The 27,018-nt window shown below is 41.5% G+C and overlaps 2 protein-coding genes across 4 annotated transcripts in view; one reads left to right on the top strand and one right to left on the bottom strand.

Annotated features, from left to right (window-relative positions):
• Positions 1-12,297: 12,297 nt before the first annotated feature.
• Positions 12,298-17,935, bottom strand: LOC106605232 (sodium channel regulatory subunit beta-1). Of its 2 annotated transcripts, none has more exons than XM_014200654.3 (6): positions 17,798-17,935; positions 14,700-14,866; positions 14,181-14,418; positions 13,600-13,774; positions 13,315-13,369; positions 12,298-13,135 (listed from the first exon to the last, which is right to left on the bottom strand). In XM_014200654.3, coding segments are annotated over exons 1-5 (627 nt in total). In that variant the 5' UTR covers positions 17,799-17,935; the 3' UTR covers positions 12,298-13,135; positions 13,315-13,323. The 2 variants fall into 2 exon arrangements, with proteins under 2 accessions (XP_014056129.1, XP_014056128.1); XM_014200653.3 differs by lacking the exon at positions 17,798-17,935 and adding an exon at positions 15,228-15,678.
• Positions 17,118-27,018, top strand: part of LOC106605230 (protein Aster-A) — a 34,335-nt gene continuing 24,434 nt past the window's right edge. Inside the window, exons 1-3 of one of the 2 annotated variants that reach the window (XM_014200648.3) lie at positions 17,118-17,286; positions 17,886-18,074; positions 21,579-22,732. In XM_014200648.3, coding sequence (XP_014056123.3) covers positions 22,257-22,732 — 476 coding nt within the window. In that variant the 5' untranslated portion in view covers positions 17,118-17,286; positions 17,886-18,074; positions 21,579-22,256. Of the gene's footprint in view, positions 17,287-17,885; positions 18,075-18,768; positions 19,377-21,578; positions 22,733-27,018 lie in introns of those variants that run through there. The other variant, XM_082975296.1, reaches the window with a different exon arrangement.

Raw genomic sequence — 27,018 nt, 5'->3', positions numbered from 1 at the left:
CACACACATACACACACTGACAGACACAAAGAGCTTAACCACGTCAACACGTTTAATGAGACATACATGTCATGTCAGAGGTCAAGGTCAGAACCTCCGCATGGTATGGTAGTGGTGCCGTGTGATTTACTCTTATGACCGCAGGACACTGTGGTTCAGTTACGGACACTTCAGTACAGTTAAACCTGTGTGGTAATAACTCTGTTATAGTTGTCTCCATAGCTATGATCACCTGGTCAACATGCTTCGGTGTTGTAAGGCGTATGGTCAGTTTGTGGTCACTTCTCTTCTGGATTGTCATATCTCTATGTATGGTCAGTCTTATGTTCATGTGTGGTTGTGATGGAGCTAGGCTGTAGAACAAAGCAGCATTCAGACTGGAGGGAGAGTGACGAGATTAAGTTACAACAGGAGCAAATCACAAATCACCTCCAAACGTCCTAGCTATCCCACTGCTCTTTCCGTGTGTGCGTGTGTGTGCGTGTGTGTGCGTGCATGCGTGTGTTACCTAGAGACTCACCTTCAGGGGCCTAAGCAGACCAGCGAACATTCAGCATTGCAGACAGAATGAACAACATATAATTGTGTCAATAGTCCATTCTGCATGATAAACATATCCCAGTGACTATACCCCAGGCATTCTGCACCTAAGGAGTCCTTGGGACAATCTCATAATTTGCAGATCAAATATTGTTTGACTATGCCTTTAGATGTTTGGTGTAAGCCTATACAAAAATAATATCCTATAATCCTATTGTATCTTTTTCTGCGACCTCTGGAATAATTGTGTAACTTATCATTATTGATCATATCTTACTATTGCTGACTGTGATGAATATCAAGGTTGTGTGGTCTGAATTCTTATCCGTTAGCAGAGTTTGCCACCTGCTGGTCATTTTGGATTCGTTTGTGACAGGACCGCTGGCTCTGTTGCAAATGTTCCATTCAAGACAGATACATCCTTCAAACACAAAAGGAAAAGTCCTGAGTTTGTGAGCACATTTGATTTGATTTTGCCTTGCTCCATATATGCCTGTTCAAATTCTGCCTACAAAACACTCTGAAGAAATATACAGTGGCAGGTCTAAACGATCACACTCAACACTTCCACCTGCAAATCAACAGTCATTACATTCCTATAGGTTGATCATGTCAAATAGTTTTTTTTAATCGCTTTAGTACTATTTTCACAAGTATGTGATGAAATTTCACAACTCTCACTACATAACACAAAACAGATCATCAAAAAGGCCGTTTTTTCCCCTCAATACTTTAAGCACATTGTCAATTGACTAAGCAAAACAATCCTTACAGTAACTTTTTCACCAAACCTAATCAGTGTTTCATTTAGAAATACCTTTCATATAAAGTAATTGCCTTTCACAATGCAATGCTCACAATACTTTTAATATGATCCTGTTCTCATTTGTGTAATGAATACCATGGGAGACAGAGAGCTGGTTTCAAGCGCAGGGCGCAGCAGGTGTTTATTGTAAAGGACCACTGGAGGAGGCAGGTAGTTGGCTCCAGGGGCATGCAGAAGGTCATACACAGGGGCTCCAAAAAGGCAACAGTACAGGCAGGGAAAAGGCTAGTAACGTAGTCCGGGGGATCAACCCCCGGACTACGTGAGGATGGTCAAAAACAACGATACACGGGAGGACTCATACTTGAAAAAACAGCGCTCCAAATAGAACTGTGTATCAACACAAACAATACCTCACAATGATGGGGTGCATAGAACTGAACTAAATAGTGTGTGTAAATGACATACAGGTGTGTGAACATGTAATCAGAATTCAGGGGATTGGGATCTGGAGAGTGAGCTGCCTTCAGGGGATCTATATGTTTGAGAGTGTGAGTTGGAAGCAGACGTTACAATTTGTTTTACAGACCTGCCAACATGCACCCATTTTGCGTAGCAACTACGCAATTCTCTGTCCATGTACGCAGTTACGAGATCCGAGCAGAAATGAATAGGGCCTGATTAATACATCATTATTCGACGTAGCTACCCCGTGTCTGCCCCCTCCTGTTTGTTGTGATGCTGAGTTTGCCGACTGCCAACTGTACGTAAACACATAGACAAATCCCTTTTCGACTCCGTGTGTTGTGGAAAGGTGAACACTAATTGTTTCAAGCTAACGTTAGCGAACATAAGATGGACATTCAGTGGATTCCAAAGTGCCAGCAGTTCACTCGCATTTGCTAGTTAAAGAAATGAAATGCAAATACGAAAAATAACTGGTCGCATTTGTACGAGTGTGATATACATTTAATTCTGCGTCCCATTAGTTGTATTTTCCACGTAACATTACGAGGAACACGCAACCTGATAGACTAACTGTAATTATGATCCACGTCACAAAAAGCATCACAAAAGTATAATAAAAAATAAATATAAACATCTTGGCATTAAATGGAGTCGGGAGTTTAGAAGACAGCGCGATGAAGAATGCATGAGTGTCCAGTATTAGCTATAGAGGCAATGCTTCTAAAATGCCTTTGCACTAGATTTGAGGTTTTATCAATTTTAAAAATCTGAAATGATGTATGCGCTGCAAAGAAATACATAGGCATCTTTACATAGGCTGAAACACCGAACTTTTCTAGCGAACAGTGCTCAGATTCCCTTTGCGGCAGCCTACTTAAGCTTTGTGTAGCCGGTTTGCGGGAGAAAGAAAACCCCAATTCGTCCAGTGTTACGTCTCCAATTTTCCGCGGGCGTCTGGTACTCTAAAATGTTGGACAGGGTTGGTAGGTCTGAAATACAGTTGACCGTCACTTAATCTATGGTTAACCACTTAACCGTTTGGTACCCTATAGTTTTTAAGATTTTGTCAACTATATATGGATTTTGAGAACTACAGAAATATAATGTGTGTTTGTAAAGTATAAACATCTAAATGACATGTATCATACATGATAACCATACATAATGACTACTCGTTATTGCTAATTGATTTCACATAGTGTTAACCACAATTGGTCACCACATAAAAGGGTGGGTGTCAACACTTGCAATTTCTTTCAACATAGAGCAGGATAGACCGCAAGGGAGAGGAAGAAATCAGAGAGGTGAGCATGGACCCTATCAAAGAGGTGGGCATGGGCCCCATCAAAGAGGTGGACATCAGAGAAAGGGTGGCAGATGGTAGGGAACTGTTGTGTCTAGTGAAATCCGGGCCATCATCATTGACCATGTGGTAAACAGAGGCCTTACTATGGCAGAGGCTGCCAGATTAGTTCACCCTAATCTGAAAAGATCAACTGTCAATTCGATCATGAGAGCATTTTGCCAAGAAAACCGGTAAGTTTGTAGGATATGCACCATTACATTTACAGTAAGTTACATATTGTAATGTATGTAAATTCACAAAACATGTTACAGTATTCTTACAGTATGATCGTTTGACAGTATACACTGTTCTACCTGCAGAATTGACAGAAGACCCCATGGTGGTGGCCGTGGCCGTGTGCTGACAGACGAGCAGGAGTGCACAGTGGTGGAAACGGTGAGGGCCAGGACTGACAAACGGCTGTCTGAAAAAAAGCAGGCCATTGAGGAAAATGATGACACCTTTGTCAATGTGGCATCCATCAGCCTACCAACAATCGCCTGCCTTTTGAAACACATTTAACTGGTGACTTTTGAGAGAAAAATCGACCGGGTGAAACAACTGCGGCCGAGTATGCTCAGGTACAGCATTATGTACTGTTTTACTATTACTATTTAATGCACATGCTACTTAACAATATCATATTGGAACTATGCTGTAAAAATAACTAACCAAAATATATTTTTAGCGGGTGATGGTGCTTGATGCTGCTGTGAACCATCACAAGCTCCCCCAGGACTGCCGCGCAGAAATATCAGCCCACAGACAGAAGCATAAGATTGAACTTCACTCAACTTTCAAGAGCAGTGGTCACCAACGGTTGATCTCCAAACATCTCAGGCTGCTGGCAGTAGGTGCACCTGATTTGCGCGGTGGGTAGGTGAACTGTTGCCATTTTGAACATTTCATGTGTCTGAAGGTACAAACTCTGCCTTTCCGGCGGGCCCAGAGAGCAAATCAATTGCGCTATAGGTCTACCGCTGGCCAATCAGATGGCTCAGATGGCCGTTTCTGCAGCAACGTAGCAGGCATAAAAGAAAGCTAGAGCGAAGTTGATACTGTGAGATTTCAAAACATTTAAAACCACGACTAGAGAGAGACTGTCAACGAACACAGCAAAGATATGCTGTTTATGTTCTTATTAATTACTGTCAACACTTTGTATTCAACACTTTTATAAGGAATAAAATGCTAATTCTTCCTATTTCCACTCAGCACTACAACAAGCATTGCAGCAGTAACGAATGAGTAGGAAAGTGTATCTATAGGCTTGCGTTGTTATTATTAGCGGCTTGGGTTTTGTGGTTGCTAATTTCGCTATTACCAAATGAGGAGAGACAAACTTAACACACACCAGTCAGAGTTATACTTAAACTACATGTTTAATTATAAGAGCTTTGCATTAGCACCTGACTTTCAACGATTCACCATTTCTAATGAACCGTTGAGAGTGTCAACACAATGGCTACTGAGATCTTTATAGCAAGATCCACCCCCTTTTGACATGACAAACCACAGATAGTTAGGAACGGTTCACAAAGAAAGACTGTTACTTGAGAGAGGAGAATCCACAGCCAGATAGCATTCGCTATAAATTATCGTTCAGTTTGGTCCCCTTGACGAGGTTTCTAATCTCGTTCCTGGTACTTCATAGTACAAAAACACCAACTCATCCAATAGCATATATCAAACTCTAAATACTCCCATCTCAAGCAAACCCCCTCTTGACCCCACTCCTGGACAAGCTCACTGAGGGGAGTGAGCCTCCAGGTCATACACTATCCCAGGATAAGTGCAAGATCTAGAGAGAGGACATACAATGGTCCCAGACACTGCCATAAACCTCCCCACAACATAGAAAAGGAGGGAGTGACTTGCGCACAGACATTGTGGAGACAAGTAATTGGTTCCCCATTAATCACGCCATCCCTTCACATGGTTTAAGAATAGGTAAAGACACATTCACATATGAAGACAATGTTTCATTCTGACTTCTCCCCTCTCTGGGCCCCAAGTGACTGAGCCCTAGCTAAGGGAAAAGTACAACTGTCAACACCAGAGTCAAAAAGGGCACACCATCCTAATGACAAGTATCTCACATAAGCATATTATACAAATAAAACATCTTAATTATCTATGTTACCCAACTAATTCTGATTCATCCGGCACAGCTTTTTTTTTAAATATAACAGAATATTTCACTTTCTCTGTTCATAGGAGTAACAGCATGAATTTGTGCATGAGGCAGTGTGACTCGAGTTTAGCCATCAGCTGGAAGATGGTGTCCCTTTTTGGTCAGTGTCAGTGGAGGAAAGGGAGAGCGGAGGGATGTTGAGAGGTGGACCCTCTTAAATGCAAATTATTGAAATGTATGCTCATTCAGCTGTGCTTCACAAGTAATACAACAACTGATCTATTACCGGTGTGATCATATAGCCTACCTCAAATTTTGAAATATAATTAAACAAATGTCTCCAAATACAATACATTCATTGTCAGGGCAATTCAAGCAAAGCCAATATGCGGTGATAATGTATTGGGCCTATAGCTTACTGCACAAACCTCATTGCTACAGAACTGTTTTTAATTGGTTAATGTTGCATAGGCTTACGTTTTTTAAGTCATGTTAAAAAAAATCTGAGTGGTAGATCTCGGCTTGCATTTTGACTGATTTTGACTCAGAAAAGGTTGGTGACCAGTGTTCTAGAGTTTCCCTGTTAACTCTATGAACGTTTCCCTTTAATGTGGCAATGGTGATCGAATCAATGCAATATTAGCCACTTTCAATGCAACATAACCTAAACAAAATGTACTATGTAAGAGATTTTGTTGTAGGCAAAACGCATCGGAGTAGGATTCTATTGCATTGACATGCAATACTCAGCCCGTAATTTACACAGACCGGTGTAGCATAAATGATCAGAGCTGCAGTAGACCTATATGCAAATAGACCATTGCCATATATGGATTTATGCCATTTACTTTGAACTAAACTGTGTTTACAGCATGAGCGGTCGTGAGTAGATGTTTTGAGATCAAAGCCAGAGCTGCATGTAGCCTTGTGCGCATTTTGTTCTTATGCTTTGCTAGTTAGTGAGTAATTAACCCATTTATAGATCATTTGTAGTCAACAATAGGGGAGTGATTGCTTCCTACAGGAGCAGAAAACCTGTACATCTTTGATAAGCGAGTCAGGTAAAGAGCATTTTTTTTTACTTAAAGGGGCAGTATTATATTTTGAGACAGGCTTGAATAAGCCAAGTAGCCAATAGGCAGAGGATAGTATAATTTGTCTGATTCTCTGTAATAATGGTATGGGAATAACAATTCATTTTATTTTGTAAAGTGGTTTCTTGCATCAAACAACACAACATTTTCAGTCACCTCCTTGTCTGAATGACAAGTGGATAAACATGTTAATATCAAGCCTTGTATGTTTTTTTCTGAAAATCTCATGGAATCTAGGCCTACATTGAAACCCACACATTGGCTACTACTGTAGGCTGAATAATAGAACAGCTATTTCCATGTTAAAATGTTATGGGATGCATTTTCTACTTTGTTTTTGATGGCAGGCCACTCTGGTAGGACTACATTATGATCAAATAGCTACAGTAGATCCTACAACGCTGCACACCTTATTGAGCAGCAGGCCTGTCAAGGTGAAGGGGTCACCTATATCATTGTGTGGGATAATGTCAGGTTCAGTGGAGATTTTAGCATGTAAATCTTGGTGGGGAAAACTCCCCAATTGTTTTTAGATGCATGCCAGCAAAGACACTAAACAATACATTAATTGCACTATAACGGCGACAAGTGGTGCCCACAAACTGTTAGGGCCTACATAAAGCTGTCCCAACAGCAGAGCTTTCTTTCCAGCACAATGGAGTGAACACCTGGCTATTAGCGGAGCCTTGTCTGACAGCAAAACAATTCATTCAGCCTCGTTTACTGCCTTTTAAAAAAAACATAGCTGATATGGTTGACAAATGTGGTTTCTACTGTCAATTGAGATGTACAAAATATGGCATAAGGGAACGATGAGCGGATAAGAGGCATTTCGTAATTTTGATTATGTCACGCCTGCTCCCGTTCCCCCTCCCTGGCGCTCGAGGGCGCCAGGCTACCTGTCTTTACACGCACGAGTCACCATCATTACGCGTAGCACCGCTCATTGGACTCACCTGGACTTCTTCACGTGATTGATTGCCCCTGTATATCTGCCTGTTCCTCGGTGGTGTTCCCTGTGTCTGCATTAATTGTTGTTATGTGTTCCTGTCCAGACGCTGTTCCTGTTTTGTGTCCGTCAGTTATTAACCCTTCACTCCCGGTACCTGCTTCTCATCTCCTGTGTCGATCCTTTCAGATTAAGACGTTAATGAGACGGACATAGTCAATATAACTATGTGTTCAGCACTTTTGAAATGTACAGCAACAGAATGCAGAACATGGGCTGCTCTTACAGTATTTTCCCTGTACACCAAGTCAGAACCGTAGGATAAAGGGGGCATATAAGCTGACAATGAAAGCTCTTCAAATATTAAATGACATTTCTCAAAAACAGGTTATAGGCTACATGTGCAGCACCACCGAGTCAGAACAGTAATGTTAGGTGAAATTAAGAGGTGAAAATAGACCAAATTATTAGGGTGAGGCACATGGGCTACTAACAGCTTACTACACAACATACACTTATGTATACTGTAGCTAAGAAAGTAATACTATCTCCCTTGCATATGATATCATTTATGCAGCAGCATACAATACATTATTGGACTCACCTTGGCTTGTGATGTGCTCACTTAAACGGGCTGCAATTTTGGATGTCTACCCTTACTAAGGACTTAAACTTGAAAATGACATAGTGTCCCCATGAGTGACAGAACACTGAGCCAATCATGTATTATTTCTTACATTGTTAGCCCAGAAAATCTAAAGTGTTATTCCATACAGCCGGGAAGAACTATTGGATATCAGAGCAACGTCAACTTACCAACATTACGACCAGGAATACGACTTTCCCGAAGTGGATCCTTTGTTCTGACCACCACCCAGGACATTGGATCTGATTCCAGAGGCCGACCCAAAACAACGTCGCCACAGAAGAGGTAGACGGAGCGGCCTCCTGGTCAGACTTCGAATGCGTGCACACCACCCATCGCTTCCGAGTATATTACTCGCCAATGTCCAGATAACAAGGTAGACGAAATTAGGGCAAGGGTTGCTTTCCAGAGAGCCATCCGGGATTGTAATATTCTCTGTTTCACAGAAACATGGCTTTCTCTGGAAATGTTGTTGGAGTCGGTACCGCCACCGGGATTCTTTTATGTGTCGCGCTGACAGAAATAAACATCTCTCTGGCAAGAAGGAGGGCGGGGGTGTATGCTTCATGATTAACGACTCATGGTGTAATCATAACAACATACAGGAACTCAAGTCCCTTTGTTCACCTGACCTAGAATTCCTTACAATCAAATGCCGACCATATTATCTCCCAAGAGAATTCTCGTTGGTTATTATCAAAGCCGAGTATATCCCTCCTCTCAAGGAACTTCACTGGACCGTATGCAAACTGGAAACCATATATCCTGAGGCTGCATTTATTGTTGCTGGGGATTTTAACAAAGCAAATTTGAAAACAAGGCTACCTAAATTCTATCAGTATATTGATTGTAGCAATCATGTGGGCATGGCACTGGATCACTGCTACTCTAACTTCTGCGATGCATACAAGGCCCTCCCCCGCCCTCCCTTTGGCAAATCCGACCTAGACTCCATTTTGCTCCTACCGTCCTATAGGCAGAAACTCACATAGGATATACCCGTGACTAGGAACTATTCAACGCTGGTCTGACCAATTGGAATCCACGCTTCAAGATTGTTTTGATCACGCGAACTGGGAAATGTTCCGGGCAGCCTCAGAGAATAACATCGATTTTATACGCTGTGAGTTTATAAGGAAGTGTATTGGAGATGTTGTACCCAGTGTGACTACAGTGAGGGAAAAAAGTATTTGATCCCCTGCTGATTTTGTACGTTTGCCAACTGACAAAGAAATGATCAGTCTATAATTGTAATGGTAGGTTTATTTGAACAGTGAGAGACAGAATGACAACAAAAAAATCCTGAAAAACGCATGTCAAAAATGTTATAAATTAATCTCAACCCCGCCCTGTGCAATTGGGTCCTGGACTTTCTGACGGGCCGCCCCCAGGTGTTGAAGGTAGGAAATAACATCTCCACAAGGGTGCGTGCTCAGCCCCGTCCTGTACTCCCTGTTCACCCGTGATTGCTTGGCCATGCATGCCTCCAACTCAATCATCAAGTTTGCAGACAACACAACAGTAGTGGGCTTGATTACCAACAACGATAAGACAGCCTACAGGGAGGAGGCGAGGGCTCTCGGAGTGTAGTGTCAGGAAAACAACCTCTCCCTCAACGTCAACAAAACAAAGGAGATGATTGTGGACTTCAGGAAACAGCAGAGGGAGCACCCGTATATCCACATCGACGGGACAGCAGTGGAGAAGGTGGAAAGTTTTAAGTTCCTTGGCGTACACATCACGGACAAACTGAAATGGTCCACCCACACAGATAGTGTGGTGAAGGCGCAACCGCCCTCACAAACTTTTACAGATGCACAATTGAGAGCATCCTGTTGGGCTGTATCACCGCCTGGTATGGCAACTGCACTGCCCACAACCGCAAGGCTCTCCATAGGGTGGTGCGGTCTGCACAACGCATCACCAGGGGCAAACTACCTTCCCTCCAGGACACCTACAGCACCCGATGTCACAGGAAAACCAAAAAGATCTTCAGGGACAACAACCACCCGAGCCACTGCCTGTTCACCTCGCTACCACCCAGAAGGCGAGGTCAGTACAGGCACATCAAGGCTGGAACCGAGAGACTGGAAAAACAGCTTCTATCTCAAGGCCATCAGACTGTTAAACAGCCATCACTGACACAGAGAGGCTGCTGCCTACATACAGACTCGAAATCATTGGCCACTTTAATAAACAGATCACAAGTCACTTTTAATAATGGCACTTTAATAATGTTTACATATCTTGCATTACTCATCTCATATGTACAGTTGAAGCCGGAAGTTTACATACACCTTAGCCAAATACGTTTAAACTCAGTTTTTCACAATTCCTGACAATTAATCCTAGTAAAAATTCCATGTCTTAGGTCAGTTAGGATCACCACTTTATTTTAAGAATGTGAAATGTCAGAATAATAGTTGAGAGAATGATATATTTCAGCTTTTATTTCTTCCATCACATTCCCAGTGGGTCAGAAGTTTACAAACACTCAATTAGAATTTGCTAGCATTGCCTTTAAGTTGTTTATCTTGGGTCAATTGTTTCGGGTAGCCTTCCACAAGCTTTCCACAATAAGTTGGGTGAATTTTGGCCCATTCCTCCTGACAGAGCTGGTGTAACTGAGTCAGATTTGTAGGCCTCCTCCTTTTGCCCACAAATCTTCTATAGGATTGAGGTCAGGGCTTTGTGATGGCCACTCCAATACCTTGACTTTGTTGTCGTTAAGCCATTCTGCCACAACTTTGGAAGTATGCTTGGGGTCATTGTCCATTTGGAAGACCCATTTGCAACCAAGCTTTAACTTCCTGACTGATGTCTTGAGATGTTGCTTCAATATATCCACATACTTTTCCTGCCTCATAATTTTCCTGTCATCTATTTTGTGAAGTGCACCAGTCCCTCCTGCAGCAAAGCACCCCCACAACATGATGCTGCCACCCCCGTACTTCACAGTTGGGATGGTGTTCTTCGGCTTGCAAGGCTCCCCCTTTTTCTCCAAAGATAACGACGGTCATTATAGCCAAACAGTTCTATTTTTGTTTCATCAGACCAGAGGACATTTCTCCAAAAAGTATGATCTTTGTCCCCATGTGCAGTTGGAAACCGTAGTCTGGCTTTTTACTGGCGGTTTTGGAGCAGTTGCTTCTTCCTTGCTGAGCGGCCTTTCAGGTTATGTCGTTTTACTGTGGATATAGATACTTTTTTACCTGTTTCCTCCAGCATCTTCACAAGGTTGATTTGCACTTTTCGCACCAAAGTACATTAATCTCTAGGAGACAGAACACATCTCCTTCCTGAGCGGTATGATGGCTGCGTGGTCCCATGGTGTTTATACTTGCGTACTATTGTTTATACAGATGAACGCGGTACCTTCAGGCATTTGGAAATTGCTCCCAAGGATGAACCAGACTTGTGGAGGTCTACAAAATGTTTTGGGGAGATCTTGGCTGATTTCTTTTGATTTTCCCATGATGTCAAGCAAAGAGGCACTGAGTTTGAAGGTATGCCTTGAAATACATCCACAGGTACACCTCCAATTGACTCAAATGATGTCAGTTAGCCTATCAGAAGCTTCTAAAGCCATGACATAATTTTCTGTTTAAAGGCACAATCAATTTAGTGTATGTAAACTTCTGACCCTCTGCAATTGTGATACAGTGAATTATAAGTGAAATAATCTGTCTGTAAACAATTGTTGGAAAAATTACTTGTGTCATGCACGAAGTAGATGTCCTAACCGACTTACCAAAACTATAGTTTGTTAACAAGACATTTGTGGAGTGGTTGCAAAACGAGTTTCAATGACTCCAACCTAAGTGTATTTAAACTTCCGACTTCAACTGTATATACTGTATTCTATATCAGCTACTGCATCTTGCCTATGCCGCTCGGTCATCGCTCATCCATATATTTATATGTACATATTCATATTCCATCCCTTTACTTAGATCTGTGTGTATTAGGTAGTTGTTGTGGAATTGTTAGATTACTTGTTAGATAATACTGCACTGTTGGAACTAGAAGCACAAGCATTTAGCTACACTCACATTAACATCTGCTAACCATGTGTATGTGACCGATTTGATTTGTGACCCAATACCTGCTCCCATACTCTCCTTTCCTCAACCCTATTGAGGAATTATTTTCAGCATGGTGGTAGAAGGTGTATGATCGCTTTCCCCAGGAGCGTGCCACCCTCCTTCTGGCCATGGATGAGGCATGTGACAACATCATTTCAGACCAATATCAAGCTTGGATTTGCCTTAGCAAAAGGTTTTTACCGCAATGCAAGAACAATGACATTCACTGTGATGTGGATGAGAATTTATGGCCAAATGTACAAGACAGGCTTGATGCAAATTAATGCATGCTAAATGTTGTTTTATTTTAATTTAATTTGTTACATTTGATTACAGACAGTACACCTATGTTGCAATTATATATATATTTTTAATATGCATGAATGATTGTAGAGGATATTTTCATTGATCACACCTTTGATCACACATTGGATACATTTTCTGTCAATTTTGTTGGGTAATGTAAGTGTATTGCCTAATGTGAAAACTGTGAATCTACTGTAATTAACAGTACTGTAACAAAGATATTGTTGTGTTTAGGTGATTTTAAACCAATTCTCATTACATTTCACAATAAACTTGAATCAATGGTTGTGTGGTGAGAGATGTTTATAATCCAAATGAATGCACAATGACAGGTTTTGAATGAAAGACTTGCTGCATTACAAGTGTGACTAGTTTGGTATTTTGTTCTAAGAGTTGTGAAAATGTACCACATACTTGTGAAAATAGCCCTAAAGCGATTTAAAACAATCTGTAATAACATGGTTGCAGATGAGACCTGTGTAGATGCACGGTAGTTTCTGCCAAAGCTTTCTATGTAGCTCAGGTGGAACCATCTGTAATCAGAGCTTTGTCAGAACTGTTGATCCATCACGTGATGACATTCTCTGTTGAGCTGACACACTAAGGCTATTCGGCACCACCTGTTAATCTAATCACCACTCACTCCAGCTGCAACTACCTCGTACAGTAAATCAAGTACATTGGAAACTGCATGTGTTACACACTAGGCTAAGACATTCAAATTCTATTTCTATGATATAATAGCCTTGTGGTGTAGTGGTAACAGTTGCTTGTGACAGAGTTCTCCACCTTTGATGTTTACCTGTTAGATACACACAAACAAAATACATCAGGATTGCAGTGAAATGTGTCCTAATTTAGAATGGGGAAAGTAATTCAATTTATTCTCTGCAGTCAGCGGTCCACAGTCATATCTATGGTACAATCAAGTCTATAAAATCACACTTTCAATCATGTGAGAGGATTTCAAAACAAACTCACTGAAACAAGTCACTCCAGAAGCACTCCATCACAATTGTCCTTTGAGTCTAAAGGTCTGGAAATGTCAAAAAATAGACTGAGTTAATTGTCAGGAAGCAAAAGAGATGGAGGGATGACGAGAGAGAAATAATGACATAGAAAGTGAAGTTACAGTATCTGGTATAGAGTAGAATGGAGAATATGTACCATAGTGTAATTTGTGAATCAAAGGATGTCTATCTCTATGGTGTGCACATTTGCACAGTATAAAGTATAAATGAGCAAATACTTAAGACTGGCTCTTACTCTTTTATTAGGGCCAGTTTTCGGGCCCTCAGGGCTTTGCGGGCATCCCGCGCCTCGTGTTCAGCCCAGATCTTGTTGTAGCAGTGGATCAGCACCACGATCATCCACAGTTGCAGCACCACAATTAGCACGTACATCATGATCTCTGACACCACCGACAACAGCTCCCGATTGGCTAGGAGGAGGAGAGGGAGTGCTTTGCAGAGATCATGTGTACGTTACTGTATACATTCATTTCTATAGAGCGCATGTAGAGTTCAAGGTGAATCTAAATACTTTTAAGTAGATGGTTAATGGGCCTCATTTTTAAATAGGTATGGATGAGGACGTAAGAAAAGGAAATGTGGATATTTAATAGTATTTTTGGATTCATCATATCATCACATAAACGTGTGTTACATAAGATGCATTGTTTTTTTACTAAGAGGGAAAAGAGTCTAAACAGCGTGGTCAGACTGTGAAAACCATGAAGGAAGAACTTCAGGACTTTGTCACATACACAACAAAGACCATTAAAGAGAGATTGATTTAAAAAGCAATAGATGGCAGAAACATTGTTCACTGGGAGGGATCCCCATTACCTTCGGCCACCACAGTAAGCTCCACCTCCTTTTCCACTGTGATATATTCATTATCCAATGGGAGGAATAGGGTGCGCTGGAAGGTGCAGCGATAGGTGCCTGTGTCATTAAACGTGACGTTGTGAATGAAGATGGCTCCTATCTGTACATCCTTGCTCCCCATTGTTCCCTGCCACTCTAGCCGGTCGTTAAAGTCCTCATGGAGGGTGTTGGGGTGTGGGTGGTCATAGTGAAAGATCTTAAAAGAAAGTAAAACACCCACACAGTGTTAATACACTCCCAGATTATAAATTACGTAATATTTCACCCATGGTATTACACATGCATTCCTCTATACCAAATTGTTCCATATTGTCATTTTTAGCCTTTCTACTGTCTTGGTAGTCAAGTCACATTTTATTTACAGTGCATTTAACAAGTCTCATTACACTTTACAAAAACATTATACACTTACATAATACACACTAATTAATACATAATACACTTTACAGCTAGTCAGTATGTAGTAGGCCTACTTACATGGATGTACTCCTCCTCTCCTGTGGCTCTGAAGTGCCAGTCAACCGTGGTATAGGCCGGGACCTCCTCTCTCCTCTTACAGGAGATGCAGCCCATGAGGAAGCTCTCCCCGGCCACCGCCTCTGTCATGGAGTCCACCTCTGCACAGCCCCCATGACAATGTGGCACTTGGGTAACCAGAGGATCATGGTGCCAGAGGCAGAGTAAGAGGAGTGGGGAGTTGGGGTCAGAAGAGAGAAGAGCAAGGAATTAGACAGCAGTTTGACATGATGACGAAATACTCGCCCAAGATCAATGGGGTTATAAATAACAACAACACTAAGATGATCAGGAACAATACATCGTATTGATAATTAGAATTATGTATAATATAATAACCAAGCTAATATTTACAATTTTTGTCGGCTACATATAATTTTATAACAGCAGTACACACTTGACTTTTGCATTAGGCCATAGCCTTATAATATGTTATGCAGGCTGATTCGTTATCTTTTTGGTCTCCATTTTTTTTAAGGGAAAACTTACCACAAAGAACAAAGACCAGGAGTGACGATAATAACTGTTGTATCATTTTTCTTCCAATACTCTTGTCAGCAAATGAATAAAATAAAATCCCCCTATTTTTATTTTCTTGCTTTACTCCCCACGAGTTTCTTCTTGCATGAAACGGAGTGAACTAATTTCCAATAGGTTGCTATGTTGTTAACTTCGCCATTGTTATTCAATACTTTTTCTACCTTATTCTGGCATGTTCTGATTTCCGCTTAATCAGAGTTGGTTTGACATTTCCAATTGATAACTGTTCAGATAAAAACGGATTGAAGTTTATGTATGATTATCAATTAATCGGAGTCTATTATTTATTCATTTGCTTCAAGCTACGCGAATAATAACAATACAGAAGCTATCGATGCAGTTTTCAGCCTACACTCTAGTCTACACAGTATGAGTTCGTATTTGACAATGCTATTTTTAGACCGTGTGAATACATGCCTGTCTTGAATGTCCAACAGTTTTAGCGCACCCAGGCCAAGGCGAAAGAGAAGTTGAAATCAATGTACTATTGCATGATAGCCAAGCCAACCAAACCTTTCTAATGCAAATCATAGCCAACTAATTACCATATGGGGCTGTTTTTTGCACACAACTTTGAAGCTTTGTTTTAACCAACAACCTATTCTTATTTTATCAATCAATTCAATTGTTCTTTGTTTGGATTCTTTCAGTGGCCTATGGTTTTGATTGAATGGTCTGTCAATGATCATTCTGGTTTTAATCTCTGAGAATAGATGGACCCTATAGGCAGTAACGAAACTGCAGTTGTAATGCACATTGGCCAATTAACAGTTTGGTTATGAAGGATGATTATTTTGATAAACATTTTGTCCACACTCTAAGTTGAAAGAAAAAAAATCAACAAATAAGTATTCAGTTTACTATCACTGACCAGGAAATGTGACATAATATCAAATTTGTTAAGCAAACGAGGCAAGATAAAGACATGCGTATGTGTATTCAAATGTGTGCCTGTCTATAGTTTGCTTATAGGACACACATGATGCACAACTCTATAATGTTCCAGAATATCAAACAATCAATTCATGTATTTGTCATTGTTGGCCTTTCCCATTAGTGTCAGAAGTAGGATGGAAAATGAAGTTATTATATTCTATTATATTTGTAATAACTTCCTTGGCAAAAGCAACATTTTCTTCAACTGTCAACTGATGCACAGGCAGGGTTGACTCAGCATCAACAAGATGTATCAGATGTCATCAGATATCTGTTATCAGCAATCTGAAGCTCATTCAATGCCAAATGACTTGGAAACACAAGGCTATTGCAATAGAAGGCAAGGTCAACAAAACAGATGACTGAAGGACAACATAATGGCAAAAAGACCCAAGGAGCAGATAGCATATGAGGATTTAATAACATGTCGTCCATCACCTCGCTACCTTGTCTGTATGTACACATGTCTACCTCACATGTTTTCAAATGTATTTGTTATGTGAGGAAATCTCAGCTGGTTAATGAAATGTGCTCTATGATGTACAGTCATTTGATATGCGCAATAACAAGAGTTGCAATTCATCTCTGTCAGGGAATGTCTAGGTCTTATTTGTATGTTCTGGATGTCCAGGAAATGATCATGTGATGCAACCACACACACAGGTTTACTTAGACCTTGAGGGTTGACAACATTAAAGCTTTAAAGCTAAAATGGAGTCATGATAAACACAGTTACAGTTGTGTATGAAAACTGATGCCTGTTGATGTAGGGGGGGGTTATCCATTTGTTATGTTGCTTTCACCACTCCTGTATAGGACACACACACCTCCCCTCTCTTTATTCCAAACCACACATGCTGATGTTTTTTTATTTTTAGCCCAGATCTGATTTCTAGTTCCCCATTCTGTGAAGGGAAGCGTTCAGCAACACATCTCTCCGTGACCTGGTTTGCGCAGGCATAAACTCAGATTCTCGTTGAGTCGTTGGCACCATGGAACTGGAGCTGTCCAGGTGTTTATAACCGGGTGTAATTACCACGAAGCGCGAAGATGTAAACCAAAGATTATTCAGGTATGGACTTATAATAGTGTGATAGATTTTAAATTTAAAGTAGTTTATTTATCATATGAAATGTAACAAACGAACATGCCAACGTATTTTATTGATTTGATATTTCTTTGCATTTTACATACAGCCCTGTAGGCCATATGTCCCTGAAGTATCAATCATGATGTAGACAAAATGTAGACTGAGCAGTCTTTTTCTTGAAAAACTTTTCACAAGTTTTTTGAGGTAACGGCTAAGACAACAACGTTATAGCCTAGTTACACAGGTACTTATACAATATATGCCTACACATGGAAACGAGGGTGAGCAGAGAGAGCATATTGTAAGTAAATATTGTCACGTGCATGAACACTGTCCATGTCTCTGTCCCTGTCTAGATGTCATACACAAACATTGACCTGTTGTTGACCATTGCACTTTCATATTAACCTAAATATTATACATTTATACATACATCTTGTTAGGCTACTAAAATTCTCCGTTTTATTAATTATTATTATAAAACATAGGTTACTGTATTGTCTGTTGTTTCTCTGATAGAATGTCCAAGTGGTGAAACCAAATGCTCTTGTTCCTTGTCAATATCCCCTTCTTGCTTTCAGTCTTCTACCAGAACAAGGTGACCTGTCCTTCACCCAGGCGCCTGCAGCCGCAAAGTATTCGACTGCATGGATATCGCATCTCTCAGCTCGGCCCGAAATTAATCAGTTACAGCTCAGAGAGTAGCCGATAGCAGCATACACACACAAGCGTTGCAGCAATGGTGGACCACTGTGACCTACCTCATGAAGGTGAGATCCGGACTAATAAACCTATATTAATCAATAATATCAAGGATGTTTCATGATAATTTAAATATGTGTATTTAGTTGTACTTTTCCTCTGTGTGAAATTTCAAGCGTGGTTAAGTCCATTATTTTGCATATCATTATTGTGACTGCACACATTTGAATCACAAGAGGGCGCAACAAGCCTATTCCTGCCCTTTATCTAAACCATTCTATCTGCATTAATGGACATGGTTTTAAACAGCTCCCATGGTATTAAGTCATTAATTGAGAGGCATTACAGATTCACAGATTCACAGATTGTTGTGGGCGCTATCCATGCAATTTGTATTCTAGTGCTGATCGTTGAGATGGCGCTGATTCAGTCACCTGTGGCTGAATAAAGTTTCACAGTTTTAAGCCCGCCCTACTAGGATATAGCTTCGTTTGATTCGCTTAAAGTGCTTCCCATCGTCATGAGAACCCGTTATTTGTCATCCAGCGTCTTGTCACCAGACTGTACCACACGTTTTGGGGAAAGGGTTATAATTTGAAATTATTATGTAACAATGTATTATTATTTAGCAATATTTTAAAGCATTTAGATAAAAATCAACCCACAGGTATATATTTGCGTTGCTCCGGAACATAATGTTCCATTTTAGAAGTAGTTAGGAAATATACTAATATATATATGACTGTTGATGCCCCCCTCTTCAAAGTTTTTGTTTGGCTCTGTTGAGATTCCGCTTCGATCGCTTTCTGTCTTGCAAAAGTGCTAGACGCAAACATGGAAAACATTAAAGTTTCCCATATAAGACGCATCATCGATGTTTAAGACAACAAGATAAAAGCACAATAAATACCAGCAAGCAATGTAGCTAGCGTTAGCAAGCCAATTAACGTCAGACCAGCAGACAACGAACCGCGTTACCCGGTGCGTAGCTAGCTGGCTTACGACGTCGTTAGCATAACTAGCTAATGGTGTTGTTAGCTAACTAGCCAACAGTTAGCTCGCTTCAACTAGGCAAATGTCGGAATAAACAATACGTTGACTGCTTCTATGTTCCACCAGTAGCTAGCTACGTGTATATTTAACAAGGAAGTTTGGCTGGTTAGCTAGCTAACTATCTTGTCAGTCAGGTCTATTTCGGCGAGCTGCCTGGTGTATTGGCAGCAGGAGTGGAGGGTTTTACATCTCAAAAGGATGCTGCTGATGGGATCCTGTGAAAAAGTGGATTTTAATATCGCTCCTCGCACTGTCGCTCGGCTTGTCTTCGAAGCCGAGCAAGATAATCGAAATGGGGGAAATTCATCAAATGGGAGGTAGGAACTGAATGCAAATGTTGACCGTTTAAAGTTTGTTTTGTGAAATCAGTCAAATGTATTTACAAAACCCTTTTTGCATCAGCAGATGTCACAAAGTGCTTAGACAGAAACCAAGCCTAAAATCCCAAACAGCAATCAATGCAGGAGATGTAGAAGCACGTTGTTGGAAACTTCCTCAGAGGCTCTGAAGATATTGAATGCTTGGCAAGCCAGTTAGCTAGGCTAATTTTAGCTATCTAGTTACAGTACTGTCTTTTTATTGTACCGACCAAAGACTAGATGTTTAACGTTAGCTAACTAGACAGACTGTATTGAATACAGACTGGATAACGTTACTGTATTAAAACGCGTTTGAAGTTGACGTGACGACGTTGAAGTTGTGAATAATAGCAATCCAACTGTTAACTGATAACTGAACAAAATTGTTGTCATCTATGCAGTGGCGGTTCTAGACCATTTCAACTGGGGGGGGGGGGCTAAGCTGGGTCCAGTTGTACTGTTAGAGGGGCCAGTTACATTAGACGTTATTGTTGTCATATCGTTTTCTTCACTGCATTGCAGGCATAAGACCATGTTCATAATCATCATCGTTGCCACTGTCTAATAACAGATGTAAAAAAGAACGATAGAAAAAATGTGTTATGCAAAAGTTTTGGGGGGCCACAAGGGGGTCCAAAATTGTTGTCACAGGGGCACTGCCCCCCCCCCCCAGAACCGCTAGTGCATCTATGCCATGATCCTATTTTACCCATGCGTTTTTTAAGTCTGGAGCCAGGTTAGTATTGCACCTACGGAAACATGATTTGGGGAAGTCCTTGCTGTTGATGATTGTCTTAGCCCACCTGAATCTCTGTGGTGTGTTTTATTGCTGGTTTTCAAGATATGGCTGTGTGAAGCAAAGATTGAGAGTGTCACAGGAGTATTACCATGGATTAGCAAACAAAGTCATGCCAAGATTTCTCTTGTGCAAACAGATGAGCAACTACACTGTAGGGCTTGGGCCTTGACTAAAACGAGTGCCTGGTGGCAGGTAGCCTAGTGGTTAGAGCATTGGACTTGGACTGAAAGGTTGCAAGATCGAATCCCCGAGCTGACAAGGTACAAATATGTCGTTCTGCCCCTGAACAAGGCAGTTAGCCCACTGTTCCTAGGCCATCATTGAAAATAAGAATTTGTTCTTAACTGACTTAGTTAAATAAAGGTAAAAACAATTATAAAAATTGAATTGGTCAAAAGAAGCTAGACAATAGACACATTGTCACAGACATGATAATATGTGTAACATATGTTCTTCATCTGTGCTGTCTGGCTGAGAGAGTTGATTTTTGTGTTTGTCTTTGTCGATTAAAATCGCTCTGCCATTTCCTGGTCGCCTAATTTCAGTTTGTGACAAAACAAGTGAATATAGTATAGAGAATCATTGTACCATCTAAACTGCTGAAATATATTTTTCATACTCAAATATATTGTATTTTCAGCTGTTTGAAGCTGGTGTACAAAACCAAAAGTAAAAGATGCAAAAAACGAAACTTAAGAACTGGGAGCATAGAAATAGTGCACAGATCTACCGCTTCTTAGACATCCTATGTGATTTTTGTCGGGTCGCCGCAAAAGTTACATTTTGCAGCTTTAAGAATGAAAAGAGGGGATGTTGATGTGGTTGAGCTGGACCTTGAGATTTGAAGGAGGGGAGATGTTGACGTGTTGTTGGGGTGTTTGAGCTAATCATTGAGATGGGATAAAGGATTATTGTGCGTATTGTGTATGTTTTTTGGTTTTAAAAAGTACTTTAATAGCGTAATCTCTCCGCATTTGACTCCAAGTGCGCACTATAATCACTTTTACTGACTTAATACCAGAAGGGAGCAAAGCTGCAAAATCTGCCTCACAGCAATTTCCAACCAAACGATGCATCAAAAGCAATCAGACACCACTGATATTGGACACGGAATACATAACTTCCATTGATCTGTCTCTCTGACGATCAATAATTCAAAACAAGCGGTCTGTGTCATGCAGTACTTCCTGATACCACTTGAGTTCAGATCTCAAAACCAATAGAAATAGACATCAACATGTATCAAAGTAACTGGGATCATCTTTTGTCCAGAAAATTGATCTTCTACAATGTTCGTTTTTTTCTGTCTATTAAAGGAGAATTAGACTGTTAGCCAATACTACAGTCTCTCTTCTCCTCAGCCCCCTGCTACAGCCGGACATAGATCGTTATCTCTCCCACCGCAAGTTCAACTGTTGCTATCAGACCAAATGTGAGACTGCACGCCCTGTGAACTTGGCTCAAGGTAAGAGGGAGAGCAGGCACATCGAAGGAGAGACGGAGACATCGGACAGAGGGGGAGTTGCGGAAGAGGAGGAAGTGAGGAACAAAACTACAGACTACTGACAAAAAGATGCAAAGAAGACCCACGCACAGAGCATGAGGTGGAGAGTTGGAAAATATTAGAGAGGGAGAAGACTGCATTGTATTAGCTTTTTAAATTCAATGAGGGTCCCACCCTGGTTTCCTGCTGCAACATTATTGACTGAAATTAGCGGGAGAAGCTAAACGGCTATAACTTAGTGTAGTACTGTCATGCCCTGCACTATCATGGAGAATAAAACCTGCCTTCCATAATGGCATCTTTCATACTGCACCATCTGGACGTCACTGGAAACATGAGGTACGTTCACAATTGTTAGCCTAGCAGGTCTAGGACCAGTCCACAATTGATTTTTACCAAAAAGCAGAAGTTGTGATCGGAACTCAGACCAACTTCCTCAACATCCTGACTTGGTGTCAGCATCATCTGCTTTGCCACAGCAAGCCTTCATTGGGGTGTTTTGAAGTAAAACAACTGGTCTGAAGAAGCTCTGAGAATGATGACCATGTCTGTGCTGGCCACCGCCGGACCAGAAAGCGGCGGCTCCATGACCCAGCTCGTCCCCATCCCCACGCTGAACATCCTCCCCCCGTCCTCAGACACTGAGGCCTGGTCCCGCTTTCCCAGCCCCCGGCCTCCCCGCCGCCACCGGCTCTCCCACCCCCACCGGAGCAGAGGCCGGACCAAGAAGAGGAGCGATGGAGAGCAAGAGGAGTCATCCAAACCCCAGTGGGACGGCACTGAGGGGGTGGAGAAGGTGAAGGGGAGCGCTACTCCTCAAAGAAGCCCCTCACCTCTCCCTTCACCCCTCTTGCCCCCCCACGTGGAGGACGCGGTCCTGGGCCCTTCCCTGGACCTCTTGCTACCCCCGTCGTCTCGCACCTCCTGGTCACGTAGCTCATCTCTCGGCCGGCGCTCACGCTGGTCCCTCAGGAGTCTGCTCAGCAGGGAGTCTGACTGGGACAGCTGCAGGTCAGTGCTCCTCTCTCTACTCTCTAGGACAACCAGGCAGCCAGAGGCCTCAGGTTCCCTGCAGACTCACCTTAGACCTCCCCCTCAAGGCTCTCCCATCTAGGGATGGGCTCAGTTATCTGCAAGCTGCAGCACATTGGTTCATGGCCTTGTAATGTACTGAATCAGGGAACTGTAACTTAAGGCACTTAGTGCATTTTATATCTAAGCATCAGGCTAAATGATAATTCACAGGCTACATACTTCAGTGATAGTACATCAGATAAGACGAGGAGACTGATAATGGTGTGTCACAGATAAAATAAATGTCACTGTTTGACAGCGATTGGAGTGGAGTTTTCTGTAATGGCACACCACAAGCCAACTATTTGGAAAGGGCACAGCAGAGGGCTTATTGGTTAAGCACTAAAACCACAGAGGGCAGATTATGCTGTTATAGTCCTGGTGAACTCCAATCTGGGTTATGTCACAGTTTGATTTGGTCAGGCAGGCAGAGGAGCATGTTCATTATGCTCTTATAATATTTCACATAGTATTTCAGAGAACAAAACCATTAGCCCAGGTCACAATATTAAAGGTGCTACCTCGCCATAGTTGAAGTAAGCCTGCATCTTAAATTCTATTCTAGATAAATTGTAACATTTTGAGATTGAGAGAAATAAGCATATGAAGACAAAGGCATGAGGCTGAAAAGAGAGTACGCTAAATTAAATGTTAGAGAGAGAGAGAGACCTCCCTCCCTCCGCTTGGTCAGTCACAGGGAGGCGGGTTTGTGTGCACTGCTCATCCTGCTTAGAATCCATGACATCACTGCCGGCCAATAGGAGCCCATGCTTCGTCTGATGTCACCGCCGGCCAATTGGAGGGGGTCTCTGGTGGTGCTGCAGTGTCCTCGGTGAGCCTGTTAAAGGACCATCCAGGCAGGCAGAGGGTCTTCATCACTCTGTTCCACATTAACAGCAGTGCCCTTGTCCTGTTCATTTACCAACCAGTTTTATTGGCCCAGGTTTTGTTTAATGAAACATTACTTACTAATTTTACAGCTTCTTAATGATACTGCCTGTATTTTCTATATAAGGTGCTTAAAGCTATATTTATTAGTCGAAACAATAACAAAGTGATCACCCCGCCTCTGTTTTGGTAAAAAGCTAAGGGATGGGCCTGGATAAATGTAACCACTTTCAAATTCAACTTTTTTGCTTTTACATTGTTTACAGTAAAAAAAAAGCTAATATAATTTCTGATAGGATATGACAGTTGAACTAAGCTCATAAGTTATAATCGTCAAGAATCAATGGCTATAAATACAGTTGAAGTTGGAAGTTTACATACTCTTAGGTTGGAGTCATTAAAACTCATTTTTCAACCACTCCACCAATATCTTGTTAACAAACTATAGTTTTGGAAAGTCAGTTACTGTGTGCATGACACAAGTCATTTTTCCAACAATTGTTTACAGACAGATTTTTTTCACTTACAATTCACTGTATCACAATTCCAGTAGGTCAGAAGTTTACATACACAAAGTTGACTGTGCCTTTAAACAGCTTGGAAAATTCCAGAAAATTATGTCATGGCTTTAGAAGCTTCTGATAGGCTAACTGACATCATTTGAGTCAATTGGAGGTGTACCTGTGGATGTATTTCAAGGCCTACCTTCAAACACAGGGCCTCTTTGCTTGACATCATGGGAAAATCAAAAGAAATCAGCCAAGATCTCCCCAAACATTTTTGTAGACCTCCACAAGTCTGGTTCATCCTTGGGAGCAATTTCCAAATGCCTGAAGGTACCATGTTCATCTGTACAAACAATAGTATGCAAGTATAAACACCATGGGACCACACAGCCGACATACCACTCAGGAAGGAGATGCGTTCTGTCTCCTAGAGATGAACGTACTTTGGTGCGAAAGTGCAAATCAATCCCAGAACAACAGCAAAGGACCTTGTGAAGATGCTGGAGGAAACAGGTACAAAAGTATCTATATCCACAGTAAAACAAGTCCTATATCCACATAACCTTAAAGGCCGCTCAGCAAGGAAGAAGCCGCTGCTCCAAAACCGCCATAAAAAAGCCAGACTAGGGTTTGCAACTGCACATGGGGACAAAGATTGTACTTTTTGGAGAAATGTCCTCTGGTCTGATGAAACAAAAATAGAACTGTTGGCCATAATGACCATCGTTATGTTTGGAAGAAAAAGGGGGAGGCTTGCAAGCCGAAGAACATCATCCCAACCGTGAAGCACGGGGGTGGCAGCATCATGTTGTAGGGGTGCATTACTGCAGGAGGGACTGGTGCACTTCACAAACTAGATGGCATCATGAGGAAGGAAATGATGTGGATATATTGAAGCAACATCTCAAGACATCAGTCAGGAAGTTAAAGCTTGGTCGCAAATGGGTCCTCCAAATGGACAATGACCCCAAGCATACTTCCAAAGTTGTGGCAAAATGGCTTAAGGACGACAAAGTCAAGGTATTAGAGTGGCCATCACAAAGCCCTGACCTCAATCCCATAGAAAATTTGTGGGCAGAACTGAAAAAGCGTGTGCGAGCAAGGAGGCCTACAAACCTGACTCCGTTACACCAGGTCTGTTAGGAGGAATGGGCCAAAATTCACCCAACTTATTGTGGGAAGCTTGTGGAAAGCTACCTGAAACGTTTGACAGAATTTAAACAATTTAAAGGCAATGCTACCAAATACTAATTGGGTGTATGTAAACTTCTGATCCACTGGGAATGTGATGAAAGAAATAAAAGCTGAAATAAATCATTCGCTCTGCTATTATTCTGACATTTCACATTTAAAATAAAGTGGTGATCCTAACTGACCTAAGACAGTGAATTTGTACTAGGATTAAATGTCAGGAATTGTGAAGAACTGAGTTTACATGTATTGGGCTAAGGTGTATGTAAACTACCGACTTCAACTGTATATGCAACAGAAAAGGCCATGGCTGTGAATGATAGTCATCTTGTCATCAACACTTCATTGATCAAGTTGTGGTGAAATCCAGGCATTTTCTGTTACATTCCAGTGTTTTGTAACACTGACTCTAAATTTGAATATTTTTTTTGCTGACCCTCTGAGAGGACACGTGAAATTATTAGGCCTGAGACTATTTGGACTCGTTCCCATTTAGCCTGGACGCATTAATACAATGAGGCACAGTATTCTTATATCATTAAAACACTAGCCAGTTAATTTCATGTCTTTTGGTTACCATTGTTTTTGTCCTGTTGCATGAAATAAACCCACAGTGTAGATGAGAATAATTGACCATTGACAGCCACACCCTGACGGGAACGGATGATTAAGGCCAATGAAGGCGTTTCAGTTATGGTTAGGCTAATGACTTCTGCGTGGTCGCTGTGGTGGTCTCAACAGACGGCTGATTTCCATGGGGATCTGAATAACGATTTGCATTGGAAGAACATGGAAGGATTCTAATGCAAATAATGAGTTTTAATACAGTTGAGTATTCAGGGTGTTTAGTGGGGGTGGCAGTTGATTTGAACCAGAGGCCAACAACTCGTGTGTGTGTGTGTGTGAAGCAGTCTGACGTGGAGAAATGCGAGAGATTTTATGCGAGGCATGTTCCTACAAGATGCTGTGTAGCCACATCTCCCAGTCATTCTATTGTAGAGACTTGGTAGTTAGGCTAAATATTAGCCTTAGTCTACTAAGGTGATATTACCTCTACCGTAAACCTCAGATAGGCTACATAGTCTATAGGCTCCTTTTGGCTGACCCCAACACTTTGTTGGTTGGGGACAGCTGTCTTGTGTGTTTATCTATCAGAGACCAAGTTGGATTCCTCAGTGGTTTAAAAGCACTTTCACATGGTGATCAAACCTCAGTCACATGAACAACACTGACTGCACAACTGTGTAAGCAGTAGCATAATTGTAGCGATAGTCTGAGCGACGGCGCGGAAACTTCCAATATAAGGCTAGTAAATAGCCTAACACAGTTGGCTATCAGATCTCAGCACCACAGTCATGAAATCAGTTAACATCTTAAAGATTGCACTTCGACGGTTTAACAAAGTGCTAATGTAAGACAAACATGACGTGTAAGTTTCCTAGTAACATTTCTCTTAGGTTAGGCATATGTTCTTCACACTTGGGCTGTTTTTTTTTTAGTCAACAGTTCGTCAAACATTACCTGCAGAGTGGGGTTAAGTTAAGAGGTGAAGGGAAAACTACTAGCTGATACATGTCCTCCCTGTCTGTTTAGGCCTGACCTGCTTGGCAGACGAATATCTAATTGAGTAATTGCCGT

The sequence above is a fragment of the Salmo salar genome, chromosome 05 (genome assembly GCF_965601325.2).
Source record: "Salmo salar chromosome 05, fSalSal1, whole genome shotgun sequence".
NCBI lineage: Eukaryota > Metazoa > Chordata > Actinopteri > Salmoniformes > Salmonidae > Salmo > Salmo salar.
The sequence above is the reverse complement of the archived record's forward strand: the minus strand, read 5'-3'. Positions and strand labels throughout refer to the sequence as shown.